General features: G+C 47.5%; 2 protein-coding genes across 6 annotated transcripts in view; one reads left to right on the top strand and one right to left on the bottom strand.

The window, feature by feature from the left end:
* The first annotated feature begins 226 nt into the window (after nucleotides 1–226).
* PRPH2 (peripherin 2) overlaps nucleotides 227–23,776 on the top strand; it is a 30,771-nt gene continuing 7,221 nt past the window's right edge. Inside the window, exons 1-2 of one of the 2 annotated variants that reach the window (XM_064597611.1) lie at nucleotides 227–606; nucleotides 11,932–12,316. In XM_064597611.1, coding sequence (XP_064453681.1) covers nucleotides 390–606; nucleotides 11,932–12,316 — 602 coding nt within the window. In that variant the 5' untranslated portion in view covers nucleotides 227–389. Of the gene's footprint in view, nucleotides 607–11,193; nucleotides 12,317–23,776 lie in introns of both variants that reach the window. The other variant, XM_064597612.1, reaches the window with a different exon arrangement.
* The window catches only part of UBR2 (ubiquitin protein ligase E3 component n-recognin 2), a 143,588-nt gene continuing 127,010 nt past the window's right edge, over nucleotides 7,199–23,776 (bottom strand). For all 4 annotated transcript variants that reach the window (XM_064597604.1, XM_064597606.1, XM_064597605.1 and 1 more), the window contains 2 exons: nucleotides 22,657–22,765; nucleotides 7,199–7,321 (listed from right to left, as the gene is read on the bottom strand). The gene's annotated coding sequence lies outside the window, so the exon portion shown is untranslated. The remainder of the gene's footprint in view (nucleotides 7,322–22,656; nucleotides 22,766–23,776) is intronic.

The following is a 23,776-nucleotide window of genomic DNA, read 5'->3' as shown; positions in this document are numbered from 1 at the left end:
TGGTCATCTCCCACGACGCAGCGCAGGGTGGAGAAAAATGAAGAATGGATTTGGAGGAACCAATGGAAGATATTCAGTACAAACACTTGCCATACTTCCTGGCCTTTTCTCAAGCAGTTCCCACACTTGAGTCCATGTACACTTGCCAAAATTTTGCACAGCCAAATGTCACCTCCTTTGGGAAGTTTTCTGGATTTCCCTCAGTTTTTCTGAAAAAGAAGCATGATATTTTAAGATAATAGGGCAAAAAAGAAAAGTGAATGAGCTAGTCTTCCTGAGGTCAAGTTGCATTCTCTGGTAGGCACAGGTTTTGAGGGAAAGAAAGATTTGAAGAAAGTGGGAAGTGTAGGCCAATTCAGCCAACATTCATGTGATGACAACACTTTAGAATGCATGTCCAGCATAATCAGATACAGAGAATCCAGTATGCCTCCAACTCAGTGGTTTCTGCAAAGTCATTGTCCTTTGGAAACGTTCAAGAAAAGATGAGACATCAGAGGAAACACTTCTCTGGAAGACCACAGAATGAGCTCTACAAGAAAAGAACAGGGTGGGGCGCCTGGCTGTCTCTGTCGGTGGAGCATGTGACGCTTGATCTCTGGGGTGGTGAGTTCAAGCCCCACATTGGGCGTAGAGCTTAGAGGAGAGGAGAGGAGAGGAGGGGAGTGCAGGGGGAAGGGGAAGGGAAGGGGAGGAAAGAGGAGGGGAGGGGAGTGGAGGGGGAAGGGGGAGGGAAGGGGAGGAAAGAGGAGGGGAGGGGAGTGGAGGGGGAAGGGGGAGGGAAGGGGAGGAAAGAGGAGGGGAGGTGGAGGGGATGGGGGAGGGCATGGGAAGGGGAGGGGGCAGGGGAAGAAATTTCTGACGAAGGTGACAGGAATGTTGATGACTTTTAAGGTCATTGAGCAATGAGAATGTTTATGGACATTTACCAAAAACATTCCACTGAAGCTGTAGTTTGTTTTTTTTTTTTCCCTTAAAGATTTTATTCATTTGAGACAGAGAGATACAGAGAGAGAGCATGAGCAGGGGGAGAGGCAGAGGGAGAGGGAGAAGCAGACTCTCTGCTGAACTGGGAGCCCTATGTGGGATTCAATACCAGGACCCTGGGATCATGACCTGAGCCTAAGGCAGACGCTCAACGACTGAGCCACCCAGGCGCCCCGAAGCTATAGTTTAAGAACCCTTAGCAAATCCAGCTTGTGCACAAAATTTCCCCCACAAGAACAGTAACAATTTAGCTTTTTGGCTGCATACATATTTAGTTTATGTTTATTATATATTTGCAGCCTACTCGATTTTCACTTCTCTTCATCTTCAGTTTTGGTGTTTTTATGATATTAAATGTGTTTCCTGCATTGGAAACACAGTTTACGGGGCACTTGGCTGGCTCAGTCAGAGGAGCGTGCGACTCTTGATCTCGGGGTTGTGAGTTCGAGCCCCACGTTGGGTGCAGGGATTACTTAAGATAAAATCTTAAAAGAAAAAAAAGAAAACACAATTTATAACATTGCATCTCTAGGAAAGATGGGTTAGACTTGAAGTAGCCTGATGATGTGTGACTGACAATAAGGAACACTGACTTGTTCGGTCTGGCAGCACCTACATGACAAATATATCTTCAGGGCGGGTCGGAAGAGCTGCAGAATTACTCGCTGGGAGCAGCCCTCAGTACAAGCTGGTCAGGACTCAGTGAATAAATACCTGGGCTCCCTCAGCGCAGATGGGATGACTTGGAGGTATTGCCCTCGGGATTTCCCCAGGGGAGGCTGGCCTGTGAGGACACTCCCTATTGGCTGCCTTACCTCCAGTATCACTTCTTCCCCTCTCCATTGATGTCACATGAACTTCCCAAGTTAACTACTTTCGCTCAGATCCTGGTCTTAGGATGGTGTTTCTCAATGTTTCTTTCATTATCATCCCCTTAAGGAAACTTTTTAGACACTTTTTCCCCTAATCACCTATATAATCCCCTGTCTATATAATTTTAAGACCACAGATATACTGTAGATTTGTTTCTGTGCTGTGCTCTATCTTTTATTATGGATATCTGTGCTTTATCCATAAAAAGTAAGATTTTTCTTTTGCCCTTGAATTGCTTATATAAGAAGAAAGTCTAAAGATGAATGAGCTAAGTGTCTAGCTTAAGGAGTTAGAAAAAGAGGGGTGCTTGGGTGCTCAGTCAGTTAAGCATCTAACTTTGGCTCAGGTCATGATCTCAGGGTCCTGGGATGGGGTCCTGCCTCAGGCTCCCCGCTCAGCAGGGAGTCTGCTTGTCCCTCTTTCTCTCCCTCTGCTCCTCTCCCAGCTCATGCTCTGTCTCTCAAATAAATAAATAAATAAAATCGTAAAAAAAAAAAAAGAATAGCAGAAAGAGAAGAAATGAAATACAGAGAAGAGGGGCATCTGGGTGGCTCAGTTGGCTAAGTGTCTGCCTTCGGTTCAGGTCATGATCTCGGGGTCCTGGGGTCAAGCCCCGCATCGGGCTTCCTGTTCAGTGGGGAGTCTGCTTCTCCCTCTCCCTCTGCCTCTCCCCCTGCTTGTGCTCTCTCTGTGTCAAATAAATAAATATAAATAAAAAATCTTAAAAAAAAGGAATACAGAGAAGAGTCAAGGGCAAGGACATAAACACAATAGAGAGATTGAAAAAAAAAAAAAACCCATCAGCTGATTCTTTGAAAAGATTAATGAAACAAATCAACCTCTGGCTTACTTGGTCAAGACAAGAATTGAGAAGGCAAGTATAAACCAGGGAAGAAATAAAGGGGACATTACCGATGATGCTGCAGACATGAGAAAGATAAGGGGATATTATGAAGACTTTTCTGCCAATAAATTTGAATACCTAGATGAAATGAATAAATTTCTTTTTTTTTAATTTTTTTTTAAGATTTTATTTATTTGAGAGAGAGAGAATGAGAGACAGAGAGCATGAGAGGGAGGAGGGTCAGAGGGAGAAGCAGACTCTCCACTGAGCAGGGAGCCCGATGCGGGGCTTGATCCCAGGACCCTGGGATCATGACCCGAGCTGAAGGCAGACGGTTAACGACTGAGCCACCCAGGCGCCCCACTATCTAGCTCTTTTTTTTTTTTTTAATCTTTTTTTTTTTTTTATTCATCTGAGAGAGAATGAGATAGAGAGAGGATGAGAGGGGGGAGGGTCAGAGGGAGAAGCAGACTCCCTGCCGAGCAGGGAGCCCAATGCAGGACTCGATCCAGGGACTCCAGGATCATGACCTGAGCCGAAGGCAGTCGCTTAACCGACTGAGCCACCCAGGCGCCCCGAAATGAATAAATTTCTAAAAAAACTACAAGTTGCCACAGAAGAAACAGAAAAACCAGACAGTTCCATAACTATTAAATAGTTGAAGCCATAATTGAAACTTTCCCACAAATACAACATCAGCCCCAAATGGTGTGACAGTAAATTCTATCAAATATGTAAGGAAAAAATAATATCATTTTTGCACAAACTCTTCCAGAATATAGAAAAAGAAGGAATTTACCCCCAGTCCATGGCAAGAGGCTACATAACCTTGATACCCAAATCAGATAGGGACTTCATGAGAAAGGAAAATTATAGGCCAATCTAAGTCAAATATATTTGTGAAGACCATAAATTATATCAGTAGACAAAATCCAGAAGTATGTATGAAGATAATATACCAGGGTTTATTCTAGGAAGACAAGGCTAGCCTGACTTTAGAAAAAGGACTGATTTGGGGCGCCTGGGTGGCTCAGTTGGTTAAGCGACTGCCTTCGGCTCAGGTCATGATCCCAGGGTCCTGGGATCGAGCCCCGCGTCGGGCTCCCTGCTCAGTGGGAAGCCTGCTTCTCCCTCTCCCGCTCCCCCTGCTTGTGTTCCTGCTCTCACTATCTCTCTCTCTGTCAAGTAAATAACAAAAATCTTTAAAAAAAAAAGCAAGCGGGCGCCTGGGTGGCTCAGTTGGTTAGGCAACTGCCTTCGGCTCAGGTCATGATCCTGGAGTCCCGGGATCGAGTCCCGCATCGGGCTCCCTGCTCGGCGGGGAGTCTGCTTCTCCCTCTGACCGTCCCCCCTCTCATGTACTCTATCTCTCTCTCATTCTCGCTCTTTCACATAAATAAATAAATAAATCTTTAAAAAAAAAAAGGAAAAAGGACTGATTTAATTTATCACATTAAGAGATTAAGGGAGAAATTCTTATGATTACCTTAGAGGTAGAATAGCCTTCTACAAAATTCAGCATTATTCATGAGAACACAACTTCTGGCAAAGTAGAAATAGAAGGGAATTTCTTGTTGAGGGACTATAATTATATGCAGCAACACGTATGATTCTTAAAACATACTGTTGAGTGGGCACCTGGGTGGCTCAGTCGTTAAGCATCTGCCCCACATCCTGCTCCATGGGAAGCCTGCTTCTCCCTCTCCCGCTCCCCCTGCTTGTGTTCTCTCTCTCTCTCTCTCTCTCGCTGTGTCTCTCTGTCAAATAAATAAATGAAATCTTAAAAAAAAAAATAATGTTGAGTGAAAAAAAAGTCCTGAAGGCTATGTATGGCATGAGTACAACTTTGCAAATCTCAAAAATAAGCAAAAATATGTATGCAGGGAAACACTACATGGTTTTTATATGAAAAAAAAAAAGTTAACATACCCAGAATAACGGCTACCTCTTGAGCAGGAGGGAAGGTGTCTTAGTCGGCTTGGGCTGCCGTAACAGAAGACCACAGACTGGGGAGCCTTCAACAACAGAAATTTAATTTCTCCTACTTCTAGAGGCTGGAGGTCCAAGATGAAGTTGCCTGCTGATTTGGTTTCTGTGAAACCTCTCTTCTGGCTTTCTGCTGTGGCCTCACATGGCCTTTCCTCAGTCTGTGTTGGGGGGAGAAAGTTCTGGTTTCTCTCCCTTTTCTTTTTTTTTTGAAAAGGGACCTAGGGGGCATCTGGGTGGCTCAGTTGTTAAGCGTCTGCCTTCGGCTCAGGTCATGATCTCAGGGTCCTGGGATCGAGCCCCGCATCGGGCTCCCTGCTCGGCGGGAAGCCTGCTTCTCCCTCTCCCACTCCCCCTGCTTGTGTTCCCTCTCTCACGGTCTCTCTCTCTGTGTCAAATAAATAAAATCTTAAAAAAAAAAAGAAAAGGGAACTAATATTTATTGAGTACCTACTAAGTACTAAAGAGCTTTACATGCATTATTTCTTTTTTTAATTAATGTATTATTTTTATTTTTAATTTAAATTCAATTAAATAACATATAGTGTATTATTAGTTTCAGTGGTAGAGTTCAGTGATTTATCAGTCTTATATAACACCCGGTGCTCATTCCCGTCTGTGCCCTCCTTAATGCCCATCAGCCAGTTACCCCATCTCCCCAGCCCCCTCCCCTCCAGCAATCCTCAGTTTGTTTCCTATGATTAAGAGTTTCTTATGGTTTCTGTCCCTCTCTGATTTCGTCTTGTTTTATTTTCTTATAAGGACCCCACTCTTATCAGATTAGAGCCCCACACTTAAGACTTCATTTAACCTGGGGCATTTATTTATTTATCTATTTATTCCTATGCTATCATTAACCTGGCATGATCTCAGGGTCCTGGGACTGAGCTCTGTGTCGGGCTCTGCGGTCAGTGGGGAGTCTGCTTGAGTATTCTCTCTCTCCCTCCCCCCGCCACTCTCTTTCTCTCAAAATAATAAATAAATCTTAAAAAAAAAAAAAAGACTTCATTTAACCTAATTACCTCCCTATAGGTAACACATACAGTCACGGTGGGAGTTAGGGCTTTCACATATGAATTTTCAGGGGACACAATCAGTCTATATCAGAGATGAGAGGAGAAGTGACAAGAAGAATCATATGTAGGTGCAAGTTCCTTGTGAAATTTGAGTTGGGTGATGAATATTTAATTTATTATTATGATTTATATATCTTACATGTATTCTTTGTATCAAAAATTATATTTAGGGGCACCTGGCTAGCTCAGTCAGTGGAACCTGCGACTCTTGATCTCAGGGTTGTGGGTTTGAGTCCCATGTTGGCTGGGTGTAGAGATTACTTAAAAATAAAATGTTAGAAATTATATTTGGGGGTGCCTGGGTAGCTCAGTCAGTTAAACATCTGCCTTCAGCTCGGGTCACGATCCCAGGGTCCTGGAATTGAGCCCCAAGTCGGGCTCTCTGCTCAGCTGGGAGTCTGCTTGCTTCTCCCTCTCCCCCTGCCCCTCCCCCCCACTCATGCTCTCTCTCTCTAAAATGAATAAAATATTTAAAAAATTATATTTGAAGATGAAAAATTAATGAACTTAGAGCTGTATATTAATGTTGATGAATTCAAATGAAAAATTTAATGCTGATTGATCAAGCTGTACATTTATAAGATGTGGGCTTTCTGGAGGTATGAAAAACAATTTTTAAAGGTTCATTTATTGGGGCACCTGGGTGGCTCGGTCATTTAAGTGTCTGCCTTCAGCTCAGGTCATGATCTCTGGGTCCTTGGATTGAGCCCCATGTCAGGCTCCCAGCTCAGTGGGGAGTCTGCTTCTCCCTCTGCTCTCTCTCTCTCAAAAAAATTTTTAAAAAATCTTTTAAAAAAAATTATTTATTTATTTGAGAGAGACAGAAAGAGTGCTCATGCGAGAATAGGGGGAGTGGCAGAGGTAGAGAATCTTCAAGCAGACTCACCAGTGAGCCTAGAGCCCGATGCAGGGCTCAATCTCATGACCTGAGCCGAAACCAAGAGTCAGACACTTAACCAACTGAGCCACCCAGGCACTCCTGGAGGTATGAAAATTTTAAATGCAACGTTTGGGTGAAAAAAGCAAGGACAAAAAAAGAATACTTATATGATTCTATTTATGTCAAGTTCAAAGACATGCAAAACTAAACGATATATTGTCTAAGCATACAAGTACGGTGGTAACACTAAAGAAAATTAAGAGAAGGATAAATACCAAACTCAGGTTACCTCTGAGAATAAAGAAAGAGGGGCACCCAGGCTACTTCACTGGTATTGGTGATATTGTTTCTTATGTGGGGGAGAGGATATAGATGTTCATTTACACATTATCCTTTTCTCTATGTATGATATATTTAACAGGAAAAGTGAACGAAAGGAAGGAAACAATGCAGAAAGAGAGAAGGAAAAAGTAGAAGGTAAAGGGAACTAAGGATGACGATCAAAGGAGAGAGGATAAGAAAACAAGTCAGTTAATTATTCAAAGCGCCAACCTGTGCTTCATTCCTCCTTGGTTGAGAGGTCCAGGGAGATGATCTCTTTGGTTCCTTCATTATTTTTTTAATCGCATACTTTTGTTATTTTCATTTCATTATTAAAATACCATTAAAGGAATTCTAAAAAAGAAAAATGAATCAGCCTTAATTCCATGAACCTATTCTATTATCTAGATTGATAGAATCTAGACTCATATTCATTGGTCCAATGGGGGAGGGAGCTGGCTTTCCCCCATCCTCCAGCAGAGATTCATTATTCCTTCCTCCGCAGTCTACTTTTCTCTGCTTGATCCTCACCATATTCTGCCTTGCTTCTTCCCTGAAAGGTTTGGCCAGGGACATTTCTGATGTCTGTTCTTTCTCTTTTTCCTTTCTAGATAATAGCCCAGAGAGGGGAAATGCCCCTTTTCCAAACACTGAAGCCATTATATTTCTGGCCACGAGGGGGCACCCACAGACTAGCCCTCTGCTCCTCATGTTGTACAACTGGTCAATTGCGGAGAAAGAAGTCCTTGGCTAATGGGGTTATCCCGTTAGAGCTATTTTAAAATTTTTGTTTCTGGCTTCTACATCAGTTTTTTTCTCCCTCTCCTTCCTTCTGATTTCCTCTTGTCCACATGCATGTTCCAAAGAGGTTCTCTGAGATAGCTTCACAGTCACCCACACCCCTTTTTCTCTCAGGACGGTTGTCTTCAGATTCTGGGCATATGAGGTCTGAGTCTGGTCATGCTTCTGGTTTCCTGAACATTCTCTCTTGGGAAAAAACAAAAACAAAGCCAAACTCCAGAAACTGCTGCACATTTTTTTTTTTATGTTATGTTCATCACCATGTATTACATCATTAGTTTTTGATGTAGTGTTCTATGATTCATTGTTTGCGTACAACACCCAGTGCTCCATGCAGTACGTGCCCTCCTTAATACCCATCACTGGGCTCACCCATCCCCCCACCCCCCCTCCCCTCTAAAACCCTCAGTTTGATTCCCAGAGTCCATAGTCTCCCATGGTTTGTCTCCCACTCTGATTTCCCCCCCTTCATTCTTCCCTTCCTGCTATCTTCTTCTTCTTCTTTTTTTTAACATATAATGTATTATTTGTTTCAGAGGTACAGGTCTGTGATTCATCAATCTTACACAATTCACAGCGCTCACCATAGCACATACCCTCCCCAGTGTCTATCACCCAGCCACCCCATCCCTCCCACCCCCCCCCACTCCAGCAACGCTGTTTGTTTCCTGAGATTAAGAATGCCTCATATCAGTGAGGTCATATGATACATGTCTTTCTCTGATTGACTTATTTTGCTCAGCATAATGCCCTCCAGTTCCATCACGTCGTTGCAAATGGCAAGATCTCATTCCTTTTGATGGCATTGCAGCACATTCTTTTCAATCTTTCTTCAGATGGTGAAGACTTGAAATCCTTTGACCATCCAAAGCTGCTTAGAAGCCAAGTCTTGGCTTTTTTTTTTTTTTAAGATTTTATTTATTTATTTGTTAGAGAGAGAGAACACAAGCAGGGGGAGCTGCAGAGGGAGTGGGAGAAGGAGACTCCCTGCTGAGCAGGGAGCCTGATGTGGGACTTGATCCCAGGACCCTGGGATCAGGACCTGAGCTGAAGGCAGACGCTTAACCAACTGAGCCACCCAGGCATCCCCTAGTCTTGGCCACTAAGACAGTGAGCACTCTGCATAATGTTGTTTTTGACCCACAGTGTGGTGCGACAATAAAATAACAAGACTGGTTTTCCTATATGTCTTAGAACCGGGCCTTGGCCACTCCCAAATTGGAGTGCAAACTTGGGTGGAGCAATGAAACAGGTGTTTTGTTCTAAGGTGACTGCGCTGGAGGGGAAAAAACTTATTGCTTTGTTACCATAACTCTTCTATTTGGAGAAATACTCCTTTGATTCTACTTAGTGATTTGGAGATATTAAAGAGGACCACAGATCCAAAGCATATAAGGGAAGAAACGAGGTTCCAGGTTGGAGACCTGACCCACTTACTGCCTTGAGCTCATGGGCAACATGAAGCTTTTTTTGGCATTAGGTGGACAAGAATTCGAGGACAAAATTGGTTTGTTCCTAAAATTTCTCGTGCTTATACGCACAGGTTGAGAAGTGGCATGAACCATTGGGAATGTGAATTTTAAATTTTAATGGAGGTAGATAAATTACTTTCCCAAAATTTACAGTCTAAAGACCCCCAAGCAACCGAGTTAAAAAGAGGGCAAAAGTACTGGACAGATACCTCACCAAAGAAGGCATATAAACATATGAAAAGATGCTCCACATCATATGTCATCAAGGAAATGCACATTAAATGTGTGCAACAGTGAGATGCTTAAAATCCAGAATGCTAAGAGCCACATGCTGGCAAGGGTGTGGAGCAACGGGAACTCTCATCCATTGCTGGGGGGGAATGCAAAATGGTACAGCCACTTTGGAAGATAATTGGGCAGTTTCTTGCAAAGCTAAACATAGTCTTACCATATGACCTAGCAACAGTGCTTCTAGATATTTACCCAAATGAGCTTAAGACTTACATCCACACAAAAACCTGCATACAAGTGTTTATGGTAGCTTTATTTATAATTGCCAAAAACTGGAAGCAACCGTGATGCCCTTTAGTAGGTGAATTGATAAATAAACCATGGCACATCCATTTTAATGGAATATTCTTCAGCAATAAATAGGGATGAGGGATCAAGTCACAAAAAGATGTGGAGAAATACCAAGTGCCTATTGCTAAGGGAAATAAACCAGTCTGAAAAGACTGTAATTCCAATTATATGACATACTGGAAAAGGTAAAACTGTAGAGCCTGGTTGCCTGGGGTTGGACAGGGAGGGAAGGTGGAATGAATGGTGGAACATAGGGATTGTTAAGAGCAGTGAAATTATCCTGTATGATTCTGTATGCTCTGATAAGGGTGGATGCACCACATTATGCATTTGGCGAAGCCCACAGAATGTACAACAAGCGAACCCTAATGTAAACTATGGGCTTTAATTAATAATAATAATAATACCAATATTTGTTCAGCACTTGAAACAAATGTACCACACAGATGCAAGATGGTAATTATGGGAAAAACTGGTTGTGGGAAAGGAGTATATGGGAACTCTCTGTACTTTCTGTTCAATTTTTTTAAGCATTTTTTTTTTAAGATTTTACTTATTTATTTGACAGAGAGAGAGAGACGGCGAGAGAGGGAACACAAGCAGGGGCAGTGGGAGAGGGAGAAGCAGGCTCCCCGATGAGCAGGGAGCCCGATGTGGGATTTGATCCCAGGACCCTGGGATCATGACCTGAGCCGAAGGCAGATGCTTAATGACTGAGCCACTCAGGTGCCCCCTTTTTAAGCATTTTTTTAAAAGATTTTATTTATTTGTCAGAGAGAGAGAGAGAGAGTACAAGCAGAGGGAGGGACAGAGGGAGAGGGAGAAGCAGGCTCCCCGATGAGCAGGGAGCCCAATGTGGGATTTGATCCCAGGACCCTGGGATCATGACCTGACCCGAAGGGAGATGTTTAACCCACCTAAGCCACCCAGGTGTCCCCCAATTTTTTTTTTTGTAAACCTCGAACTGCTTTAAGAAATAAAGTCTGCCAATTAAAAACACAAAAAATTTACAGACTCATCAAGAGTGTACATCTCCATTTCTATCTTTGTTTATACTGCTTGGTGACAAAATTTTGACAGATGTTCAATCTGCTGGATCAAATTGGTCTTTTATTATTATCTTAATTGCATTTCCCTATGTTCTACTCAGACTGAACATCTTTTCCAGATTGGACTTTCCAAGTTTGCCTATTATAAACCTCCTGTTCCTGTCTCTTACCTGTTTTTCCAGTCAATTATTGATCTTTTGATTGTGGAATTGTGGGAGCTTTAAAAAATGTTCTTTTTTTTTTTTTTTTACATGTTGTAAATGTTTTCCCACAATCTGTCATTTCTTTTTCAACTTGGATAATAATGTCTTTTGTCCCATAGAAAGTTTTAAATTTGAAGGCGTTTGACCTGGACACGGGCCTCTGGGGAGCCACATGATCTGAGCCAGCCCTCAGGGAGAGCCCACTCCTCTGGCCAGTGCTGTTCTTGTTCCTGATTTCTCAAGCTGAACCCAGAGCTTTCTGCTGCAGTGTGTCCCTTTAGGCTCCTCTTGGCCATGTTCTGAAACTGGCACAGCTTTATCTAATGGGATGAGCCTGGCTAAAGAGATTAGCGAGATGTCTTGTGGTCCCTACTTTTAATCTGCAGCGTTCTGGCTCTCCCTGCTTGGCTGGGAAGGAAGCTGCAAGAACACTGCGGAGACCTGGCTCCTTCATGAGCTGCACCTCTGCGGCCCCTGTTACCACTAAGTTAACAGGGGTCCCAGGCTAAGGGGCTCAACATGGGCAGCTCCCAGGGAAGCTCCCTGCAGCGTGGGCCATCTGCTCCCTTCCCAAGACCCTGAGTTTGCAGCCCCCCGGGCTCACGAAGGTCAGGAGTGAGAGTTTTGCCGAGGGAAGCTGCCTGGACTGCACTCGGCAAGCATGGCGCTGCTGAAGGTCAAATTTGACCAGAAGAAGCGGGTGAAATTGGCCCAAGGGCTCTGGCTCATGAATTGGTTCTCCGTGTTGGCTGGCATCATCATCTTCAGCCTAGGGCTGTTCCTTAAGATCGAACTGCGGAAGCGGAGCGAAGTGATGAATAATTCAGAGAGCCATTTTGTGCCCAACTCCTTGATAGGGATGGGGCTGCTGTCCTGTGTCTTCAACTCTCTGGCCGGCAAGATCTGCTATGATGCCCTGGACCCTGCCAAGTACGCCAAGTGGAAGCCCTGGCTGAAGCCATACCTGGCTGTCTGTGTCCTCTTCAACATTGCCCTCTTGCTGGTGACCCTGTGCTGCTTCCTTATGCGGGGCTCACTGGAGAACACCCTGGCCCACGGGCTCAAGAACGGCATGAAGTACTACCGAGACACAGACACGCCTGGCAGGTGTTTCATGAAGAAGACCATCGACATGCTGCAGATCGAGTTCAAATGCTGTGGCAACAACGGCTTTCGAGATTGGTTCGAGATTCAGTGGATCAGCAATCGCTACCTGGACTTTTCGTCCAAAGAAGTCAAAGAGTGAGTGGTCTCCGGTCCTGGGGTCAGAGCTAGATGGGGACTCGGAGGCCCATGGGGGTGCTCTGTGTGCACAACTTAGTACTGTGTGTGTGTGTGTGAGGCTGGGTTCAGGTGGCCCCTGTGAAATTGCCAATGTGCTAACATTTTTGACCTATAAAGAGGGCGATATCATATGCTCCACCTAATGACTGGCTAAGGAATGTCTGGGAGGAAGGTGTCAAGTTACGTAAGTTGCGTGGATAGGAGTCTCCAGGGAGGAAGACCCAGCCAGGAAAGTGTGCCTGCTTCATACGGTAGAGATGGGGCACTCATAGATCACATATACTGAGATGTTATTTGGCTCTTTGTCTTATTCACTCAAAGTTTATGCATTCAGTCCCAGAAGCTTAAATTTCCTGGTTAGTTCCCTTGTTTTCCAACCTTCTGACTCGGAGCATCTCTAGGTGTTTGTCCTTGGGTGTGGTGGAAAGAGCAGAGGACAAGGTAGTCAGGAGGTCTAGGCTATAGTTTGGGCTGTGTTGTAAATTAGCTTGTGACCTTCGGTAAGTCACTTACCACTCTGGTACCTTGCTCGCCCATCTTTTAAACAAATCCACTGGAATAGATCATCCTGGAGGTCACCCCCTAGCTCCGTCTAGAGCCTGGCATACAGCAGGCGCCCATTAAATACCTGCTGGTGTTTACCTCTCGAATCATGACAGTGTGACACGATAACGTATCTAAAGTATTTGTGGTGTGTATAAATATAAAATCCTGAGCTACAACGTAGGGAGGTCCTGGTGAGCCAGAGGTGGAGGTGACAGCGGCTGACCCCGGAACACTGCTCTTCCCCAGAGACCCACCATTATGGGTCTCAAGTCATTTTCCAGGGAAAGGGCAGCCTGCCCTGAGCCCGTGGCTCATCCTCACCTCTTCTTTCTGTCCCATCCAACCCATTCCCTGGCTGAGGCAAGAGGTCAGCTGTTCATTCAGTGTTGTCCTGGGTAAGGCTGGTGAGTCCAAGAGGACTTGCATGCAGGGTGCTGGGCACACTGGCAGCAGGACACAGCTGATGCCCAGATGACACCCAGGAACCCCAGATGATGGAAGGGAAGTCAGACTGAAGGTCACTGCTTGGGCTTCTATTTTCTCTGTGGGTGGGGATTACTGCTACAAATCCCTAGTTAAGAAGAGACTGGTAAACCGCTTTGCCCTTCCTAGGTGACAGGTCTTGCAGGGGCAGCACAAGGTGGCAGGACTTACACAAGGTGCCACAGGAGGGACAAGCAGAATTCCTGGGGATGGCAGTGGGAGAGGGGGAGAAGCTGAAACAGCCCTTGTGAGCAAATAAGAAAGGGCTTTCATTTTTTCCTGTCATTTTCCTTGATTGCCTTCTGCACAGAGTTAGTCACTGGAGAGACTTACAAAGCCTCTCTGTAATCCCCAAATCTCCTTTAGTCCCAGAACAGAGAAATTCTCCAGGTCGTTCTACTCGCAATGGTTGGCATATCTAAATTTTGAGGCAAACAATAGGCTTGATCCAAACCACCTCAGTGCTTCATACCAACTTGCTGGGAGTGAAACTATCCTAACCCCACGGACTTGAAAAAAGTTTCTCAGTTACACACACACACACACACACACACAATATATAGTGAAAACATTAAGAGAAACAAAAACAGGAAAAAGAATTCAAGTCAGATTCTCACCCACGACTGACTAATGGCTTTAATTTTTCCCCATTTGGTTTAGTCTTGTTAACATTTACATAATAAATAGTGTAACCATGGTATAAATACAACTGAGCACCTCATTTTGTAATTTGATAATATAGTATTTGCATAATGTTCAAAACCATTATATCCCCCCAGCTTTGTTTAAATATAATTGACAAGTAACATTGTGTACGTTTAAGGTGCAGAACATGTTGATTTGATACACTTACACATTGCAAAGTGTTTACTATGGTCGCATTTGCTAACACCTGCATCATGGCACATAATGGCCATTGCTTTTTTGTGGTGAGAACTTGGCAAGTTTCAAGGATATAACACAGTATTGTTAACTATAATCACCATGCTGTGCAGGAGATCCCCAGAACTTACTCATCTTATCACTGGAAGTTTGTACCCTTTGACCAACATCTCCCCTTCCCTCTCCCCGCCCCCAGCAACCACCAGTCTAGTCTGTTTCTGTGTGTTTGGTTTTTTAGATTTTACATGTGAGTGATATCATCTGGTATTTGTGTAAAGTGATCATGTTTAATTGGTGCATCATATTACACTTCCTGAATGGACACACTTAGGCAGGCATTTAGTTCGTTCTTATTTGCTTCCATTGGCCACACTGGAGTAGGCTTCTTTGAGGCTTTTCTTCTGTCTCTTTGTCTCCGTCTCTCTCTTACTTCCCTTAGGCTGTTTCCAGGTGGAAAATGTATCTGTTGGCTGTCACTTTCCACAAAGCTGGTCTTAAGACACAATGGTAGAACTGAAATGCCTGTCTCCTTTCCCAAACCTCCCATGATGTCACAGTCCTGTGCTGCTAAGGGCACAACCTGGTAGAGAGAGGACCACGTCACTGCTTTCCACAAATTCTCACTCTGATGACCAGTGGACAACACCTGTGAGCGAGGGGAGGCCCCTGGGCGTGGGGTGGCACTTCCTCCCTTTCCAGAGGCTCAGATTTTTTTTCGTATCTTGACTGCTTTACTTAGGAGGACTGTTAAGTTTTCCTGACAAAGCAGGTCCCCGCAAATCCTCCTCTGAACAATCTAAAGTGTGTTTATTTTTTTGAGGCCAAGCACGGAGAAGTGGTAAGCATTTACGTTTTTCTGGCTTTTCTCAGCAGCAACCTCAGGGCGAGGATCCGGAGGCAGCAGAAGCAGAGAGAGGCGGGCGTGGGGCCTGGCAGGAGGGCAGGACCAGGGAGCAGCGTCATCTTCCACCAAGATTTTTTTAAAAGGAATTCTTCACCTTTTTCTCTTTTTCCTTTCCCCAGCAAATTCAGAGGAGCCAATAAAAAGGCTGGGGTGGGCCTCAGTCTCCTTGACCCTGACGACTCTGGGAGGGGATCCCAGGAACAGTGAGCTGATTGGAGGGGGGAGGGTGGGAAGTCTGCAGAAAATGCACCGAGCTCCTCCAGTGATACTGGTCCTGGGTATGGGCAGTGTCTAGTGCCTAACTTCTGGTCCTTTCTGCAGGCTCTGCCCCTGGAGCATCTCTCTCCATTCCATACGATGTACACCTTGCTGGACTGGGCTACAGAAAACATTTCTAGTCCGGGTCCTGAGAGGTGGAACTGGGTTCCTGCACACAGGGCTCCCTTGGAACCTCCCCAGCTATGCCCCTCCTCCAATGGTCCCCCAGGAAACTGAGCACAGAGCTTGGGGTCCCAGCAAGCTGGTGGCTGGTGTTTGGAGATTTCTTAGGGGGATCTTTAAGAACAAGGACTGCTTCCAGAAGGCTCCTGGCCTAAACAATATCAATTGAAGATTTTTTAAAAAGATTTTTTTTTTTATCCACTTGAGAGAGACAGTGAGAGAGAGAGAGAGAGAGAGAGAGAGAGAGAGAGAGAATAAGCAGGGGTGAGGGGCAGGGGGAGAGGGAGAAGCAGACTCCCCGCTGAGCAGGGAGCCCGATGTGGGGCTTGATCCCGGGACCTGGAGATCATGACCCGAGCGGGAGGCAGACGCCTAACAGACTGAGCCACCCAGGCGCCTCACCTCAGATTTTTATGAATTTAGAATCTCCCCACCCGCACCACTACCCCACCCCAGCCATCCCAAGCAAATAGTCCACTGGCCACACCCCACCCCCAGTCTGCCCCATCACTATGTTGTCAGGTCCCACATTTATTCTGCACAAAACCTCTCCCTGGGGGGTTTAATAATTCTTTTAGTTGTTGTTATTCTTTTAGGTGTTGTTTTTCTCTATTTTATAGATGAGAGATCTGAGCCTCAGGCTGGATCTCACAGCAAGAAGTGGGGGCTTATTGAGATGATTTACATTCCTTACAACTCACCCAATGAAAGGGGGACAGTTCAATGGTTTTTGGCATGTTCACAGAGTTGTGCTACCTACCAGTCAATACCACAGCCCACCTTTGAATATTTTCATCGTGTGGCAGGGACACCCCGTACACTCTGGCTTTCACTCCCTAGCCTCCCATGGCCTGGCTCTAAGGAACCACTAGTCTCCTCTCTGTCTCTATGCTTCTCCCTCTTCTGGACATCTCATTTGAAGGAAATCATATAATATTGGTCCTTTTGGGCCTGGCTCTTTTGAGTTAGCATAATGTTTTCCAAGTTCAACCATGTTGCCACGTTTGTTAGAATATCCTTCCTTTTCACAGACGAATCATATTGCGTTGTATGGGGTGCCAGGCTGTAATTCTGCTCCTTCCACTCGACTGTACTGCTTCCAGTGACGTTAGTCACCTTGTACAGCCTCAGTGTTAGATGAATCTGTGCCCTGACTGAAGCTTTGAATTATCCAGGCCACACTGTCCTCTCTCATCCTGTCTTTCTTTGTCTTCTTGTCCTCCATGCCGTCCTCCTCCAGAGGGACAGTGGAAGGTGTGGGCGGAGACGACCTAGGCTTGAGAAACTTCTGGGGATTATGACTGGATTCCAGTTCTTCTGTGCCCGGGTCTCAGATAATCGCGAGGCGGCTGCACAGAAACCAGAGAAACCGCCCAGGCTCCCTGCGGCCTGGGGCAAGCGAGGCTGGGCTCTGCTCTACCCTGTGTGTTTACCTTCTCACTGGCTCTGGCCTGGTGCTCCTGACGGTGGGGAGACAGGTTCCCTTATAACTGGGGGAAGCCCTCAGAGGGAGGAGCAGAGTCCAGGGATGGCCTCCCTTAGCGACTGAATCTTCAGAGCAAGTTATTGGGACATAGGTTTGTAGTTCTCAGACAGTGCTTCTTTTATTTTACTGCATTTCTCAACTTTCATCATGGAAAATTTCAAGCATTCACAAAAGTAGAGAAATTATAATGACTTTCCATGTACACTTCTCCTAGCTTCAACAAATGCACACATTTTCGCTTTCTTGTTTCATCTATACCACCCTCCCAAACACCCATTATTCCCTCTGAGTATCTTAAAGCAAATCCTTTCACCTGTAAATATTTAAGGAGGCATTTCTAACAGGTACAGAGGGTTTGTTTTTTGCCTTTTTGTTTTTGTTTGACATAAGCACAATAGTAATCATGCCCAACAAAACTAGCAGCAAGAACATCTAATATCTAGTCTGTTCAATTTTCTCTGTCTCAAACTATCTTTTACAGTTGGTTTGTTCAAATCAGGATCCAAACCAAGCCCACATTGTGCATTTGGTTCTTTGATCACTTTTGCTTCTTTTACTCTATAACAGTTACTGTCATGCCATGTGTGTACTGAAGGAACTGGGCTATTTGTCCTGAAGAATTCCTCACATTCTCAATTGGGCAATTGCAGCCAAGTGGTGTCATCTAACTTGTTCTTCTGTCCCCTGCATTTGCCCATAAGCCAGTAGTTAGGGCTGAGGTGTGCTTGGATTCAGGTTTGGTTTTAGCAAGAACACTTCCTAGGGTGCTCTGTGTATCTTAACGCATCACATGAGGAGGGATGAAGTTTTCAGCCAGTTTATAACAATTCCTTTAAAACTTTGCCCTGCTTTCAGGATGAGCAGAGCTTTAGTGTCTTGGGGTGAGAGGCCTTGGCACGAGGAACTGTCAGACAGGAGGGCTTCGCCTGAAGCCCTCAGTCTGAAGGAGAAGTGGGCACCAAGCTCTCTCACTTGCCCATCCCACTCAGGGAATCCACAGGCTACAGGCTTCTGTTCACTCTTTCTGAACAATTTACAGACATCTCAAGAAGACTAGACCATGCCTAGGAGCTCCCTGAGGGCAGGACTGAGTCTCCCATCAGACTGGGGTTCCTTGAGGGCTGTGCTGTGTCTCCCTCTCAGACTGGGACTCCCTGGGGGCAGGTCTGTATCTCCCTGCTCAGACTGGGGCTTCTTGAGGGCTGTGTGGTTTCTCCCCCTCAGACTGGCGCTTCCTGAGGACAAGGCCCAGGGCAGCATGGCGGGGGGTGGGGGGGCAGGTCTGGCTTGATGGAGGCTGGGACTCCCCTGGGCCCCCAGCCTGGGATCTGTTGGGGTCTCCCATCTCTGGAATTAGCCCTCCCTCTCCTCTAGAAGCATCACCTTGTTTACTTAGTGCTTGTCCTGGTTACAACCACAGATTAAGGCCCCACTCACCCTCTTAAGACAAAGCCAGGCGAGGAGAGCTCCTTAGATGGTGAGCTGGCTATTTATATCAGAGTATTTCGCAGGCTACAAATCTTGCTCTGCTCAGGGCTCACCAGGGCTTGTAAGGGTCTTGATTACGATAAGACCTGTTTTCTAGCATACTCTCCCATAGCCAAGTCATGTATGACTTGGGAAAATGATCATGTCAGAGTTTTCCTGGAAAAACCAACATAATTCAGGAGGTAAATCAATAAATCAACAAAGAAATCCATATGGAAATAAACAGTGGAGGGGAGTGGGGAAGGCAGGGGGTATAACTGATAATGAGTCAATCCCCAACTGGAATGCTAGCTGAGTGACACTTGTGGAACCTTGGCAATTCACTTGACTTCTGTCAGACTCAGTTTTCTCATCTGAGAAATGACATGACAGGGGTGCGGTAGAGAGTAAGTGGATTAATGCACATAGAGCAGTTGGTATACAGCAGTACAGTATTAGTATTTCCTTGAAGATTTTCTTTTTTTTTTTGAGTAGTTACTGGATATAAAGTACTGCAGGTGGTGAGTGAGGGAAGACAGGGGAGACACAATCCCCAGTTGGGGATTGACTCATTATCAGTTATACCCCTGCCTTCCCCACTCCCCTCCACTGTTTATTTCCCTATGGATTTCTTTGTTGCTTTATTGATTTACTTCCTAAATTATGTTGGTTTTTCCAGGAAAACTCTGACATGATGATTTTCCCAAGTCACTGTCTCCCCAGTGTGAGGGGAGACATGGCCCTGTCCTCAGGGAGCCCCAGTGTGAGGGGGAGACACAGCTCTGCCCTCAGGGAGCCCAAGTCTGAGGGGAGACACAGCCCTGCCCTCAGGGAGCCCCAGTCTGAGGGGGAGACACAGCCCCGCCCTCAGGGAGCCCCAGTCTGAGGGGAGACACAGCCCTGCCCTCAGGGAGCCCAGTCTGAGGGGGAGACACAGCCCTGCCTCAGGGACCCCAGTCTGAGGGGGAGACACAGCCCTGCCCTCAGGGAGCCCCAGTCTGAGGGGGAGACACAGCCCTGCCCTCAGGGAGCCCCAGTCTGAGGGGGAGACAGAGCCCTGCCCTCAGGGAGCCCCAGTCTGAGGGGAGACACAGTCCTGTCCTCAGAGAGCCCCAGTCTGAGGGGGAGACACAGCCCTGCCCTCAGGGAGCCCCAGTCTGAGGGGTAGACACAGCTCTGCCCTCAGGGAGCCCCAGTCTGAGGGCAGACACAACCCTGCCCTCAGGGACCCCAGTCTGAGGGGAGACACAGCCCTGCCCTCAGGGAGCCCCAGTCTGAGGGGAGACACAGTCCTGCTTCAGGGACCCCAGTCTGAGGAGGAGACACAGCCCTGCCTCAGGGACCCCAGTCTGAGGGGGAGACACAGCCCTGCCCTCAGGGAGCCCCAGTGTGAGGGGGAGACACAGCCCTGCCCTCAGGGAGCCCCAGTCTGAGGGGGAGACATAGTCCTGCCCTCAGGGAGCCCCAGTCTGAGGGGGAGACACAGCTCTGCCCTCATGGAGCCCAAGTCTGAGGGGAGACACAGCCCCGCCCTCAGGGAGCCCCAGTCTGAGGGGGAGACACAGCCCCGCCCTCAGGGAGCCCCAGTCTGAGGGGAGACACAGCCCTGTCCTCAGGGAGCCCCAGTCTGAGGGGGAGACACAGCCCTGCCCTCAGGGAGCCCCAGTCTGAGGGGGAGACACAGTCCTGCCCTCAGGGAGCCCCAGTCTGAGGGGGAGACACAGCCCTGCCCTCAGGGACCCCAGTCTGAGGGGAGCCCCAGCCCTGCCCTCAGGGAGCCCCAGTCTGAGGGGGAGACACAGCCCTGCCCTCAGGGAGCCCCAGTCTGAGGGGGAGAGACAGCCCTACCCTCAGGGAGCCCCAGTCTGAGGGGGAGACACAGCCCTGCCCTCAGGGAGCCCCAGTCTGAGGGGGAGACACAGCCCTGCCTCAGGGACCCCAGTCTGAGGGGGAGACACAGCCCTGCCCTCAGGGAGCCCCAGTCTGAGGGGGAGACACAGTCCTGCCCTCAGGGAGCCCCAGTCTGAGGGGGGAGACACAGCCCTGCCCTCAGGGACCCCAGTCTGAGGGGAGGCACCGCCCTGCCTCAGGGAGCCCCAGTCTGAGGGCAAGACACAGTCCTGCCCTCAGGGAGCCCCAGTCTGAGGGCGAGACACAGTCCTGCCCTCAGGGAGCCCCAGTCTGAGGGGGGAGACACAGCCCTGCCCTCAGGGAGCCCCAGTCTGAGGGCGAGACACAGTCCTGCCCTCAGGGAGCCCCAGTCTGAGGGCGAGACACAGTCCTGCCCTCAGGGAGCCCCAGTCTGAGGGGGGAGACACAGCCCTGCCTTCAGGGAGCCCCAGTCTGAGGGCGAGACACAGTCCTGCCCTCAGGGAGCCCCAGTCTGAGGGGGGAGACACAGCCCTGCCCTCAGGGAGCCCCAGTCTGAGAGCGAGACACAGTCCTGCCCTCAGGGAGCCCCAGTCTGAGGGGGGAGACACAGCCCTGCCCTCAGGGAGCCCCAGTCTGAGGGCGAGACACAGTCCTGCCCTCAGGGAGCCCCAGTCTGAGGGGGGAGACACAGCCCTGCTCTCGGGGAATCCCAGTCTGAGGGTGAGACACAGTCCTGCCTCAGGGAGCCCCAGGCTGAGGGGGAGACACAGCCCTGTCCTCAGGGAGCCCCAGTCTGAGGGGGACACAGCCCTTCCCCCAGGGACCCCAGTCTGAGGGGGAGACACAGCCTGCCCTCAGGGAGCCCCAGCTGAGGGGGAGAGACAGTCCTAACCTAGGGAATCCCAGTCTGAGGGAAGACATAGCTTTGCCTTAATGAGGCTAGCAAGGTGACTTCTCCACTTGGGGGAGTGAGCTAGGTGACGTGGGAAGACAGGGGCTCTCCAGAAGGCCAGCCTGCAGAGTGAGGGTAGCTCAGAGCCTCTACTGGCCTCAGCTCACAAAACTGCAGGCCTGGCCTTCACTTCAGATACACTGTAGTATGTATGAGGCAGGTCCATAGGCTTTACCCCAGCTTAGTACACCTGGAGAGTGCATAATGAGAGAGAATCGTGGACAAGAAAGGGCTTCTGGGACAGGGAACAAAGGAGGAGATCATGCTATCCCAGGAAACTTAAGCAGAAGAGCCAAAGGACAGGAAGGACCTGAGAGACTCTGAAGCATCTCTGACGGGAGGAGTGGGCAACTGCTGTGGGCTAGTCTTCCACTTGTTGTTTGGCTTTGGGTGAGGCCCTGCCCTGCTTGGGCACCACTTCTTCCTCTGTAGAACAATCTGCTAGATTGCAAGGTCCTTCCCAGGTGGCCATAGGTGGGCATTCTCTGAGGGCCTGTGTCAAGTGCACTCCACACCCTGCCTCATTTAGAGCTCCCCACAGCTCCCAAGAGGGTAATCCCCACCTCACACAGGTCCAGAAGATAAAATTCCACAGATCAGAAATGCAGATTTGGGACTCAAAGGCTGGTTCCCTCTACAATCCCCCCTCTTCTCATGGGGACACTGGGAATGGTCCAGGTGGGATGTTGTGCTGGTGGGAGCAGGCTCAAGGGACAGCCTGCAGGTCAGGAAGAGGGACAAACAGCATTTGAGCTCAGCCTCAAGGAGACTGGGGGTGGGAGACTACTGTCTGCTCAGTCGTGCAGGTTCAAGAGGGGGACAGGAATCCCAAACTGATGGCCTTTCTGCTTCAGTCCTCCCACCTTGGACCACCCAGTGCCACCACCAGGTGCTGAGCGGGGGCTGCAGGGGGAGAGCAGAGTGGTTTCTGCTCCCACTGTGCTCTTGGCGCACTCAGTTGAGCTCAAGCAAGAACTTCAGTAGCAACCACTTCAGTCAGTGAAAAGTGTCTAGCAGGGCTTGCCTCAGGCCAGCGGTGAGCTCTGCTCTCGCAGACATGGCTGCTGTCCTCACAGAAGACTCTCATACTCTCTTCTTCACAGTTGGCAGAAACCCTGCCGCCTGCTCACAAGTGACTATTGCCCAGCGGTGTTGAGTGGTCTGTTCCACTGTCACAGTTGTTTCCGAGAGCACACAGAGCACATGTGAAGGCTCTATCACCCCGCCCAGGCGTGGCCATGAATCCACGCTTATTGTGCACTTACTGTGTACCGGCCACTCTTCTAAGACTTTTTACATGCATCCCTTCATATGATCCTCATGTCAACTCCATTTTACAGATGAGGAAGCTGAGGCCTGGAGAGGTGAAGGAACCTGTCCAGCGGAATGAACTGGGAGTAAGTTTAGGTGGTTCTGCTCTTATCACTGTCCTGGATCCCCTGTGTACCCAGGGCCACCCATTCTCTGGGCAAGGGTCCTGCCCAGGAAGTAGAGGTCAGGGACTGCAGAGCATGTGGAAATATGGTCACCATAACCCAGGTGAGGACTGTTCTGGAACCAAGGAGGCCACATTGTGCAGAACCTTCCTAAAGTCTTAATCAAACTGATCAACAGACAGTTCACAGAAAAGGAACCACAAATGACACTTCAACATATCAGAAGATACTCAATTTCATTCATAATGAGAAAAATGGAAATTAAAACAACCTTGAGATACTATTTTCCATCCATCATGTTGGCAAAGGTCAAAAATCAAACCTGTGTGGGTACGGCATGAAGGGTAGGTTGTCTCATGCATGTCTGTTAGGGGTGTGATCGTACAAACTCCGGGGAGAAATATGGTAGGGATCTAGGGCAATCACAGATGGACCCACCCTTTGATGCAGGGATACCTCCTCTAGGAATTGACACAATTCCTAGATATATTCACAATATCCAAAATGTTTGTATTGACAGGAGACCAGGAAAACCCTAAATATCCAGCAGTAGGGAACTGACTAGTACCCCATGGACCATCTGTACAATGGTGATACCATGAAGCTCATTAAAAACCTGAAGAACACTCTCCACTGGTAGACATAAAAAGATCTCTAAGATATTGCTAAGGGAAAAAAATAAAGGTTCAAGACAGTACATTATCATTTGGGTAAAAAACAGGAAGAATAAGAATATTTGCAGAATCTGTGTTTGCTTATCATGTATGCAGCCTTTTTAGAAGGACAGACAGTTGGCTACAGTTGGGGGGACCTGGAGGTCAAGGGACAAGAATGAGTGGGAGACTAAACATGGACATTTAGAAGCTAACCATTGAAATTATCATTTCAATGAACATTGTTGAAACAATTTCTTTAAAATTTTTTTTCTGAAAGATTTTATTTATTTGAG

Source organism: Mirounga angustirostris, unplaced genomic scaffold, assembly GCF_029215605.1.
Source record: "Mirounga angustirostris isolate CCGP_5_RB_7025 unplaced genomic scaffold, mMirAng1.0.hap1 SCAF_8, whole genome shotgun sequence".
Lineage (NCBI taxonomy): Eukaryota > Metazoa > Chordata > Mammalia > Carnivora > Phocidae > Mirounga > Mirounga angustirostris.
Note: the sequence above shows the minus strand (reverse complement) of the source record. Positions and strands in the feature narration are given on the sequence as shown.